General features: G+C 41.2%; 1 protein-coding gene across 1 annotated transcript in view; it reads right to left on the reverse strand.

Moving 5' to 3' along the window:
• dclk1a (doublecortin-like kinase 1a) overlaps positions 1–13,345 on the reverse strand; it is a 45,841-nt gene that overhangs the window by 26,823 nt on the left and 5,673 nt on the right. The window contains exon 4 of the mRNA XM_005750745.1: positions 3,212–3,311. Within this exon, the coding sequence (XP_005750802.1) occupies positions 3,212–3,311 (100 nt within the window). The remainder of the gene's footprint in view (positions 1–3,211; positions 3,312–13,345) is intronic.

Here is a 13,345-nt window from a genome sequence, read left to right on the forward strand (position 1 = left end):
CAAGAACTGAACGGAAAATTAGTGACAACAGGTCTTATGCGAAAGATCCCAAACACACTCCCGCTGCCGTAAAGCACACCTGAATAGAAAAACACACAAACTCTATATCAGTCATGGATTGGCCTCTCCAGAGCCTGAACCTTAATATTACTGAAGCAGCGTGAGATCATCTTGACAGAAAACAGGAAAAAAAAAGGAAGCTTTGAACATCCTTCAAGAAGCCTGGAGAACTATTCCTGAAGACTACTTAAAAGATGGCTTGCCTAAGAGCATTCAGGCTGTGTGCAAGAATAAAGATGGGAATACCAAACATTGACTTTCAGGCTCATTAGATTTATACAACCTCAGTTTTTGCCTGTTATTATGTATTTGCACAAATGCATCTTTGGACCTATTTCACACTTTTCTAGCAAAATATAAACATGGGCGCCTGAAAACTTTCCTTTAGATCACTATAGCATAATTAACTGAATTACGATTACATTACCAGGCCTTTATGTCCTTCACACATTAAATAGTCAACACAAGGTCAGAAATCAACGCTTGAAGTTTAAACGCAGTTTTAGGTGAAAGTTAGAGATGTACAGGCTTGAGTTTGACATATCTGGATTCTTCAAACACGTGTTTTCATCAGGGAGCTGTCTGACTAGTCTTCACTCAGTAGCATGACAGCAGCCTACGATACAGGCAGAGACACAAGAACAAGCAGCCCTGCAACCACTTCTGTGGTCCCCACAGAGCCCTTATTTCAACATCATTGAGACAAACTGGGAATACATGAAAAGAAACCGGAAACAGGCAGCTGAACTCCACAGATTTACAGTGTTTCGAAGAGGACTGGAGCTCTTTTCACAACAGCAGCTCAAAAAACGAATTTGGAGGAAGCTTTGAGGAGGAAATGACCCTATTGTATTCTTCCAGCAAGAAAATACAGCAAATCCTGATGTACTAGAAAATGTACTAATGTACTCTACGAACTCTAAGAGCAAGGGCGACAGTGGGCATGCTTGCTGTGCTGTTAGTGTGTTTTTTGTTCACACACAGTTGTAGCAAGCGTGGGCAGATAATTAAATTTTCATCACACGGATAAGAGGTGCTTCTTAGCTATAAGTGATTGGTTTAAAATGCTTATGGAGACAATCGTCAGTAATTAATTAAACATAGTCAAATCACAGGCTTATAAACCTTGCCGCATGAAGGAGAAAGTTTTGTTGTTATCATTCTCAAGACAGAGGAAGGTTACCAAAGGAAGACATAGCTAATGAAAGCAGGAAGGCACAATGTGCTCCAAATGAAAGAACAGTGAGGAGGAGGAGTGAGGGGAAAAGGGAGACAAAAGAGGGTAGGGGGCGGAGGTTTGCAACCATGGCGGGATGGATACCTGGGAAACAAATAAATTGAATAAACCTTTCAACAAAACCCAGTGCACACTCATTCATGTAGGAGACAGGAAGAGAGATGAGAGGGTAAGAATACAGATGAGCACTAAATGGCAGGAGTGAAGGGAAGGGGGAGAGAGACAGGCAGCAGCACACACAGATGGGTAAAGTGAGGACAGAACACATCCTCAGTGGATAGCGGTGGGGAGACAGGCAGAAAAGAGGGAGAGGAACAATGGTAAAATAGGTTAGACGGTGGTTTAAGTGCAGTGGACCGAGAGGAGAGGATGAAGTAGACAGCCTACAGCTGGGGTGTCGAACATGAGGCCCGGTGGCCAGAATGGGCCTTTCAAAAACTCCAGTTTGGCCCATACAATGGCTTCGGAAAAAATGTATGAGGACATAAATTTCGGTTATTGAACTGCTTTTTAGTTTTACAGCCTTTGCTACATTTGTACAACACCAGTAAAAAAGTAATAGAAAAAACAATTAAATGACAGAAAAGCTCTTGTTTTATTTTAGTGAGACAAATCGTGCTGTGAATTAGCAAAACTCTTCTGTGTTACAATTCCAACACAGTCAGGGCAACAAGCTACCAAACCTTTTTTTTATTGCAATTTTATACATTTATTTCTTGCTTTAGCCCAAAGTGTCAGCAGCATTGCTTCATCATGAAGAGAAACAGACAGTTTTTATATGAAGATGTCTCCAGGGTTTCTTTTACACTGACAGAAATGGGACTTTCACTGGTCAAAGTGGACTGTTTGTGGCTCAAAATGTAAAATGTGTTGGACATCAAGCAGAGGGTTGAACCAGGAAGATTACCGGTAATGTTTTTTTTATTTTATTCACTGAAATTTTTTATGATGACGTGCATGTACTTAGCCCTTTATCACCCAAGTATCATACAGGACCCTGGACTTATTTTGTAATTTTGGCTGTAAAATGTCAAAATAATTGTTATCGTTCAGGAATCCTTTGAATTTTCTCTCTAGCCTAAAGTGGTTGAGGAGTTATGCTAATGAAGGAAGAGCTGTGTTCAGAAAGCAGTACCTTATGACAGCTCTGTGCTGCCATGATACACCAAATATCTTCTATTCTTTCCAAAAGTATTTTCCTTTTGTCTCTAGCACAAATAGTAACTGTCACACCCAGCAGGATCAGTGTCCAGCTGATCTGAGGTTTTTTCTATCTTTCTCTCCAACTTCCACTCTCTCTCTCTCCTCTTCTCATTGTGGGTTCACGCCCTCGGTGGGAGGAAACAACTGAGCCTAATCAGGGCGGTCAGCATTTAAGCCAGGAGGTGACTGCTGTTCTTCGCTGGATCGTTGTCTGCCACGCGTTAGTGAAAGTCAAGTCTACAGCAAAGCTAAGTCAAATGTTTAAAAGTGAACGGTGTAACTATTCCTCGTCTCCCCATCTCTCCTCCTGGATTCCCTCCCCGTGTGATTCTTTGTGTCGAGTGTGGATGAGTGAACCTGTGGCTGTGAGTGTGGAGAGTTGGAGAACACGTGACTACCCCCTTGGATTTCCCCAGAGCCCCATCGCTCACTTCATTGTATATAGCACTGCCCTGCACTTCCTGTAAATACACAAGGTGGATTCTGTAAATAAATTATTGTGTACAGCTGATTCTGGAGTCCTGCGCTTGAGTTCTCCCCGTCAAACCGTAATAATAACAAAGTTGGGGTCATTTAAAGAGTGCTTATAAAATGACTAATGGTTTAAAAAAAAAGATTTGGTTAATTTGATAGAAAATAGAAAGTAAGGAAGGGAGGGAAGAATAAAATAGGAAACGTGAGGATAGAAATGTAAGAGAAGGTATTTCTCACCACTTTCATCCAGCATCAAGTCATCTTGATAGCGGAACTTCTCTGGTCCACAAGCCACGAAGATGTCCTCGTCACCAAAGAAGTCCTGCAGGCATGACACCTGAAAAGATGGAAGAGTTCAGTTTTTGTAAGGTTGGATAAATGCTCAACGTTTTATTCAGGAAAATGAGATTTTCTGACAACAGCAATTTGCTAACATGTTGGCAAATTTAGTCACATAGTCTACTTTAGTCACTTGTAAGCTGCTGATAGTGTTTGTATGTATACATTGCAAACTGCGAGAGCCACTCACATACTCTGCATTGTGCATGCTCACAACACTGGCTTCCTCTGCCTGTGCTCGGGTGAAAGGGCACATTCACTGAGCCCGAGGACTGTGAAGAACACCAGAGGTGTGTGCGTGCTGCTTTTGTTTGGTTCATTTTGTGTGCTCGCCAAACCTCTTTATAGACAGTCCATGTTCCCGACAAGTCCCCAAGCAGCAGCGCTGTGCTGCTTCTGCACCTAATCAGTCTATCAGTAACTATAATCGGACCTTGCTGAATCACTAATTTGTTGATGCACCGTAGCTCATGCACCGGACATCCAGAGACGCAAGTGGGGTTAAATGAAGGCCAGTATCTTATAAATGGTGGTGAATAACAAAGAGAAGGATGGATGAGGTAGACGGACCTACGGATAAAAGGACTCTGAAGGCGTCGCTGTCATTATTTGATGAGCTCCCTAATGTGCAGTTAAAACCAAAGCCACAGATTTGGTTAACACCACAGTTAGTGATGGATTATTTTTTTAAGGCTGTCTACAGATGGATACCATTTCATTAAGACACGCCTAATAAACACATTGTTCACAAATCTTCAGCTGCAGCACAAGACAGGTGTTATGTGCCTTTTTAATTTGTAAGATCACTGGTTCTCTACCAGGAACAAACCTCAGCAATGGGCTGTTTATGATGACAAACAGGATGAAAAGCACACCACCGTTCATTTTTTTCCTATTTGATTTAGTCAACAGCTAATTCCATATCTGATCTAAACGCTCAAATAACTTTAATTACACCCCAAAGGCCAACCATCACACTTCAATTCCAAGACATCAATATTCCAAATGATATTTCTCCACTGGAAACGGTACAGTCAGAAAAGGATTTACTGGAAGACAATAGTTCATTCATCTAGTATGACAAATCTCCTACCAAAAACCTATTAGGAGCTATTATAGTTTAGGCTGCATGCAAGTGTAACACCGCCTGAAGTTAGCACACAAACACAAAGCTTCAGTTATTGCATTTTCATGGCAATTAGCATCCAAGAATCCATTTAGATTCCCATTAGCCACCAATCAGTGCCCCAAAAGAAAGTCACAAATGATGTAACAGCATTATCAGCAAAATGCCAAATAAACAGCAAAGAGACCATTCTGTGTGTGCGTCTGTGTGTGTCAAGAAGGGAGTTGTCCTGCTTTACCCCCCGTAGACCCACAGATGAGCCAGCAGGGAGATAGAAAACAAGTTTAATCTCAGACACAGGCTCTCTGTGGAGTATGGATCACTTTCATTTAACTTTTTAAATGAATGCTTGTGTGTGTCTGCGTATGTGTGCGTGTGTCTGCGAATGTGTGTCTGCGTATGTGTGCGTGTGTGTGTGTCTGCGTGTGGAAATGATATTACTCCAGTTTCATAACAGAGTGCATATTGCTTTGTTCCCTGATGTCTCCTGATAGCGCTGGTGATTATTTCAGGGGCGAGCGGCTCAACTTCCTAACAAGATGGCGTGATACAGATGCCGGAAACATTTCCCAAGTGCGTCAGTGCTGACGACTTGGCCACTTCTCTAAAGGTAACGTTTTTTAATTCGAGTATTTTTCACATTTTTTTCGAAGTGATATCAGATTTTGTGCTTACAGTACACTGAACACAACTTCTACTTTGAAAGCACAGCGATTACTGAAAAGTTTGTCACTGATAATGTTATTGGCTGCTTCAGGCTCAGGCAAACTTTGGTCTCACATACACTCGTGTTTAGTTGCAGCAAGCTGAATCTGTCACCTGTGATGCTCCAATGAACGCATCTCTCTTTGTCTTTACACAGCCTACGTTACATCAGTCACTCTCTAATGACGCATGCTGCTTGGTCAATTAATTAATGAGCTGACTGAAAGAAAATGAATTGCCAATTGTTTAGATAATCAAACACAATTGTGACCTTGTTTTTGAGAGAGAGATGAGAGATGTTGAGCTTCTGAGTCCTGATGATATCTTTGCAATTTGAACTACTGATCTGACAGGGTGAAACAAATGTCAAAGATGCTTTGCTATAAGCTGAAGCAACTGGATGTAATGGCTTTCTTGTCATAATCAAGGACAGGCGAGGTGGTGAGAGTGCTCACTTTCCTGGGAACCCTTCAGTAGGTGTGTCAAGGTTACCTGAGTGGTGAAGACAAGGTTAGGGTTTACCTGCAAGCTCTCATTAATCATAGCCATCTTGAGCCGCTCTCAGCTGCTGTGGCAGTGTCCCCTATCAGCTGTATGGGCTCAGTGGTTAACTTCTTGCAGCATGTGTGGTCGCAGCAAGCACTCTGACCACTGATGTCTGCAGGAAACCACAGGAGCCAGTATCCCAAGTCAGCTGAGAGAAATAACCTCTCCAGAGTATCCTGGGTCTGCTCTGCATCCCCCTCCCAGCAGAACATGCCTGAAACATCTCATCTAGGAGGTGAAAAGGAGGTCCCCTAGCCAGATGCCCAAAGCACCTCATCTAACTCCAAGAGGCCAGCCAGGCACAGCCCAAAAAGCACGACATGGACTTGCCATCCTATGGGCTCACCATATGCTATATTGTGTATTTCTCATTTACGTCCCTAAAAACAAGAAAAAAGTGCAACCACACAGATTTTGTCTCCAGGTGTATAACAGACAGCATAACATAAACCAACACATGTGGCTCTCTCCTTTTTGCAAAAACTGCCAAACTGTCCTCGCCCTCTACCTTTTGCCCTCTTGTACTGCATGCAATTATAGTAATTATCATGCTAAGTCTCAGCACCTTTGCACTTTTTTTAACACAGAAAAATTACTTTAAACAAATATTTCTTTTGATGATTTTAGTTTAATACAGCCTTGCATTTGCACAACTGTTTATTAATCAATATGAACCAGTATATTTTTGTGTGTTCATCCATACCAGAGACTGTAGAAATGACTCTTATATATGCATTTTATGCACAAATCTATGATCTCTAAAAAAGTTTCTTTATTAGAGCTATTCTAACAATGTTTATGTTGTATACACTATATAAAAGAAAATGAGCCAACAATGCTCTCTGATTTGAGGAGCTACAACTGCAAAATGTTGAGTGCAAATATTGATCCACTAGTTGTTTCATCTCTAATGGAAAGATTTTTCTTTTGACGTCTAAGACTCTTCGTTTGAGCCTCATCGATTTAAAACTTGGGCTCTTTTGAAATCTGTGATCTTTATTGGCATGACGCACATCCTGTTGTTCCAATCAATTTGTGCAGGACTGGAGCAGAGGGCTCTATATATCTGTATACATCTGCTGCTCTGAAGCAGTTAGATTGATTCCTTAAGCCAGGACTGCTGCTATTTAACAAAGACCCTTGTTTGAAATTAGGATATTTGAAGCATATCAACCTGAGAACAACAAAAATACTGGGCAAACACGGAGGGGAAAAAGCAGAGTGTAATAAGATAAATAAGCGAAAGAATGAGGATTCAGGGATGATAAGGACGGGAAGATAAGGACGAGTTTCATCTGGGGCAGCTAATGAGCAACACACAAACACAAACTGTCTACTGAGACTGGTGAGTAAAAGTATAGCTGCCATGGTGATGATGCCCTTAAGCACTGTTGCATTCCACTGACTGCAACAATGCGTACATGGTGATAAGAGAGCTCCATTATTAATATTTTACCTACTATGAGTATGATTTGCTCATAGTATGATATGATCTGCTTCATTCACACAAATGCAGAAACACCCCCTCGTGGCACATGACCTGGTTAATGGTGAAAAAAAGATGTTGCGAGAGGAAGAAGCGCTTCTCTGAAACACTCAGGAAGATGGATCAACTGATGATGAAGAGATGAGTGAGCTGGTAAAGGTGAAGAGAACAAAAGGAAAAGAAAACAATCAAAAAGAAAATCAGAGAGAGATTAAACCAAATCATCAAATCCCCTGAGTTAGAGAGGAAGCAAACATGGGGGGGGAGAAGATCTATTCCTGACTGCTGCTCCGAGCCCTTATCCGAGCCCAATGACAAAACAAGCCACTTTGATGTTTCTGATGCTCCCTTCTCCCAGAGAACCAGCACAGTTACACAACATCTACTGCTGCTATAAACAAGGCCGGGGTGAGAGAAACGGAGCACCGGAGGAAAAGACTCATCTAAATCTAATCTAGTCTAAAACAGTGAGAGGAGAGCAGAGGAATGTGGAGATTTCATTCATCCCATCAGCTCAGCACCAGTAAGGAAAAAAATGTCAGCTTATTCTTTGCTGGGCCTTATGGGCCTGACCCTGAACTTCTTCCTTTACTGTCCACTGCTATCACGCTTAACAGGCCAGTTTAATAGGTATCACTGTGTTTTATATAACAATGGGAGGGAAGTTTTGTTTATTTTCCACAATGGAAAAAAAACAGTTAGAGAAATCCTTGCAGAATAAGCCTCCAGCTCCCGATCATCGTGCATAAAACAACCAACAGTCCATTATGAAGCTGTTTTATGTCGCCACTGCGCCATCTAGTGTAGAATCACCTAACTCCATGACGTGTCTGTTCCTCGCTCTTTCTTCTATTTGCTTTTCATTTTGTCTTTCAGCACAAATACAAATCATATTTGGGGAAACCTGCAGGTTTTGGTCTTACACGGTGTCGCAGCTAATGCAATGTCCAGAACATCACAGCAAAGGTGGATGAGAAACTGACGCAGGGAAATAACTGCCACCACACGGTGGCGCTGTTTAATAATCACAGGAAGAGGACACAGCCAGTACAAAATCCCATAAATGAAAAAAGAAATTGACTCAATTTACCTTGAATCAAGAGAACTGAAGCACATAAATGTAATGACAAAAGAACAACCTACAATTGAAATTAAACATATGCAAATGTATTCACCTAAATTCACCTACGTAAAGCTTAAGTAGGAACATCTGGGACTCAAAAGAACTTTAAAAAACACATGAAAACAGTTTAAGTATGCAGATTAAGCTACTGTGAGTCATAGCATCTATCCTGCTTTTTATAAGATCGCACATAACATATGGCATATACAGTGTTAATGCTTATTTGGCAAGGAAAAATGCACACACACACACACACACATTTAAATCAAAGCATCTGCCTGGCTCTCACTTTCCATCCGCTCTCGTGAATCATATGCTGGTAGCAAATGATCAGTGACAACACTTCTCGCTCTACTCATTTGGATCGCCTATTTATGTCCCTCTGTCTGATTTCAGGAGCTGACAGGTGGAAGACACACCTGTCAGCTCCTGTCACATTTTAGTGGGAATTTCTGACAGTCAATCATAGATAGAGACGACAATGTGTAACTACGTGAGGCTGCATGCAATTGTATTTACTACTAGGTAACAGGAGGTTGAATTCTGCTTAAATTTCACTTAGTTCGTACTCTTGATTTCACATCACTAGTCACTCAGTTTATATTGTTGGCTTTTGAACACATCAGCATAGATGGGAGTTTGTGATTTTGATCATTCAATGACTTTTATGAACCAGAAATAATCCCAATTAATTAAAAAAGAAAACAAAAATACAAATGAGTCTGTACCCTTCCTGCACCTCATTTTTGGGTACTTTTTAAAAGGTTTTTTCTTTCTCTGTTAACAAACTTAGTCAAACATATGGCTACAAATCCAGAATTTAAAAAAAAGAAACAAGAGCAGAAGGAGAAGAAAAGAAGATTCAACCACTAATCTTTTGCACCACAATAGATGGTGAGGTCAACATAATCCAGCCCACGGAAATGCCACGTCTCAGACTGAGGAGGAGCTGTCTGTGGTGCTGAATCGACCGTAGCGAGCCAACAGGGCCTTTCACGCTGCTCTGAAAAAAACTTTCCTTGTAAGGATACCGAAGATGGGAGGGTAGACAGATGGAACTGACAGACACACAGACTGACGGATTAACTGACAGATGCTCTGACACAAATATGGATATACAGAAACAACAAAGGGTAAAGTGTTTGTTTCTATCATTCAGAGCCTCTGATGTGAAGAAAAAAACCATGACACTGACTGACAAAGCTTTAATATTTAAGCAGCAATACAGCATCACCAAAAACATTCTCACACGAAACAACTAAAGCTAATTTCCTTATTCTTCTAATCACCTCCTAATGTCCTCGTAGACCCAGAGGAGACGCAGAGAAGTGCAGAGCCACCTGACTAAAGGACAGAGAGACAGTGATCTAACAGAGATCAGGACACTGTCCGTACCCTGACGGTGAATTTACACGTGACCTCCCGCTGATTTAATCAGCACAACGCAAAGAGCCCAGTTTCACCAGAAACTGAATGTGAACTGACAGAGAGGAGCGGGGAACAAGGGATGGCAGGAAGAACCGGGGGGAAAGCAAACAGAAGAAACAAAAAGCAGCATTGATGTGGGGCCAATTAACTGTGCAGCAGGCTGAGTTGGCGCTGGTGTTACTGCGTTCACCTCAAACCAGAGCAGCAGGCTGCCTGCCTGCCTGGCTGGATGCTTTGTTGCATAACAGCTTATGTAACTGCTTCTGGCCTCCACAGGGGGAAAGCAAACTTTCTTGTGAAGCTGTTTGATGCACGTCTTTCTAAATTTGACAACATCTTCCTGTCATTCATTTGTGTAAAGATGTTTTTCCTCCTTCTTTCTCTTTCAAGCTACTGGTTTCAGCCAATAGTGGGAAACCGGTGCGCGTGCAGGAGCACGTGTGTGTGATGCATAAAATACGAATGTATGCTGAATTAATGAGCTAAAACAGGTTTTTAGAGCCTAAGTAAGCGGGTGCCACGGGATCAATTAAGTGAGCAGCGAGGAAGCAGTCTAACTAACTGCTAAGCAGAACAAACTTGAGGGCTGAGATGGAATACTCTTTTCATGGTTGATTCACCTGCTGATCACGCTCTCAATCCATAAAATGTAAATTCCATCATAATTTTTTCTGACAAATGCTTTGAAATGTCTTATTTTGCTCAACTAACAGAAGAAAATAAAACCTGTGGCAAGGATTCAAAATCAGGTTAATTATTATACAAAACGAGGCTGGATAAGGATGCGGTCCCAATATGCTACTTGCAATAAACATAAACAAACATTCACCAATAAATCAAGAACAAATAAGTCGTCAGTCCAAGTCTGACTGACTCAACCACGGCTAAACAAATCTTCCAATATGGCTTCCAATTAAAATGTAACTTCAGCCTTTTTTAACTGCAATAATAGAGGAAAGACAAACATGCACTACTCTATAATGCATAACATGCAGATTAAACTCTGACCTTTTGAAGTTGATGCTGATAGACAGAAATAAAGAACAATGAGCAATAGTGCAGGCTCTGATGATGGTTTAAAAAACATTCATGACACCATTAAAAAAATGCGTAATAATAAGTGTAGTGAGTTGTGCTGACTACCCACTACTGCATTAAATACAACTCTTGGTCATAAAGGATGCAAAGATTTTGCTTCTGAAGGTTTGGTTCTGTTAGCCACACATTAACATTTATCTTTTGCGATTTTAAAACTTCTGAGGTGTTTATTAACAAAGCACGGCATTTTTGCCTTCCAGCTGGCCTGGATAAGCTTTGTTCAAATAAGATATATCTTCTGTCACCTTAGACAAAATCTAATCTGACAGATGATATGTGTCAGTCCGACTCTTTAAGCAGCCAAAAGCATGAAGCTGGAATCCAATCTTTCAAATGCAGATTCATTTGAGGCAGATTAGAGAACGAGTGACTCAGGAAGTGAATGAGTCAGACTGTATATGTATATGCATGTGCGTGTGCGTGTGTGCGTGTGATAAAGTTGTGGTGTGACTAAGTCCTGAACAGTCTGCCAGGGCTGGAAACGTCTGCCATCGATCCTAATTTGGCAGCAGATCCTCTGACTACAATAGGCTCTCCAATCTGCTACAGTCACTCTTCACTGGTGGACCAAGACACACACACACACACAGACTGGTTTACCAAACCAGAAGGAAACAGACGGACAGACAGACAGCCTGACAAAAAAGCCTTCTATATTGCCTGTTTACACACAAAAACAGCAGTACAGTCTTAGCATTTCTGCTTGGGAATGCAAAACTACACTCCACAGTAACAAATTGACTATGTACTAGCAACAAATACACATATCCACACTGTGCTGAGTAACTGTGACTCAGCAGAACAGCAGGAGCAGATGGGGGCTCTGCTTCCCACGATCCTCATATACAGAAAAGGTGACATCATCAACATTAAATACATCCCGCAGCGAATAACAAGATCTAATGCTTTGCATATGAGCATAACATAATTGCTGTCCTTGCGTTCTGTAAGTATCACTAATGTAGCACCTTGTCTATAGTCACTGCAGAGCTGGATTCAGACTCAGAGGGAGAAAGGAGACAGGCACAATTAAAACAATGAAAAACAAAGCAAATATGGAGTAATGTGCAAAAAAAAAAAAAAAAAAGGAGGGTGGGTGGGGGGCAGAAAGAGCAATGCCATATGTTGCAGCCTGTTGGATTTGGGGATGCATGTCGAGTGTGCTAATTAAATGAAGACTAGACAGCCATGAAAAAAGAAAACAGCGGAAGGCTGCCAGCAAAGTGACAGACATACTGAGAAAAGTTAGGAGAGAGGACATATAAGACCAGAGGACGTAAAGATGTGGGGATTGAAAACTGGGTGATGAGGATGAATAATATATGAAGATGCAAATAGAACAGATGCAGTCATGGGTGGAGAGAAAATTTTAAAAGGGGGCGTGGTGGAGAAAAAGGAGGTTGCAGAGGAAACAGAAGATGACGATAAAAGGATATAAGAGATTCTTTTGCCTTGCCAACAAGCAGAAGGACAAGCCAACAATGCAGTTAAAGAAGCGAGAGCTGCACTGCAGATAGTGAACAAGTAGTTCGTCACTCCTACAAGTAACCTCTACCTCACCTTAAGAGACGTTATTATGTTGTTTTTTAATACCAAATGTAAAAGAGGGTTGACATAAGAATATAATGGAAAAGGAGATGAACAGTGCATAACCTCTTTAAATTAAATCAAATTAATTGGCAGCAAACAGCAACTTACATGTAACAGTGTTGTGTTTTTTTTCTATAATTTAGCATAATTTCATCATTGAAGGGACGAACAAGTAGACAGGCTGATGCCATTAACCCTACAGCAACATGGCCACCATGGCATTAAACTTAATGATATGATATGATGCTTTAGGAGAAGTGTGGACTCAAGTAATGTTCCACCTTGTTCAGTTTAGAGAACAAAAATAGCATATCAGCCTATGCTGCTTAATTTACCAATGATTTCAAATATTTCATGGCTTTTTTTGTCTTCTAACTTTATGGAAGTTAATTGACTGTTTGCCAGCTCCTCTTCTTTAGCAGTTTTTTCTCTTTGTTTTGCATATTTTTTCCCTTTTAAAACCTTTTCTGTAAGCATTTATACCACTTTGGGTAAGTGTCCCCTTTTTTATGCGTGTTTTAGCTTTAGCATTAGCATTAGCGCTTAATGTGAGAATGCTACTATTTCCCTGTGCTCAACCCCCTGAGGTACAAACTGCAGGGTCTGAGTAATGAGACTCTGAATAATAGAATGCAACCGACCTTAGAAATGAGTAATCAGCATCAAGTGCCTGCAGTTAATGGCCAGTGATGCATGAGCAGAAATCTAGATGAATCCATTCAAAAAAGGGTGTGTGTCACTATCCATGCTAAGTGGCCTCAGCAGGCTCAAGGCTGGCAGCTGGGGTCCTACATAATGTGTGTGTGTGTGTGTGTGTGTGTGTGTGTGTGTGTGTGTGTGACACACACAGAGAGAGAGAGAGAGAGAGAGAGAGAGAGAGAGAGAGAGAGAGAGAGATTACTGTAGATAAAGGATAAAGCTTGATTTAGA

This window comes from Pundamilia nyererei, unplaced genomic scaffold, assembly GCF_000239375.1.
Source record: "Pundamilia nyererei isolate P.nyererei 1_Seehausen unplaced genomic scaffold, PunNye1.0 scaffold00286, whole genome shotgun sequence".
NCBI lineage: Eukaryota > Metazoa > Chordata > Actinopteri > Cichliformes > Cichlidae > Pundamilia > Pundamilia nyererei.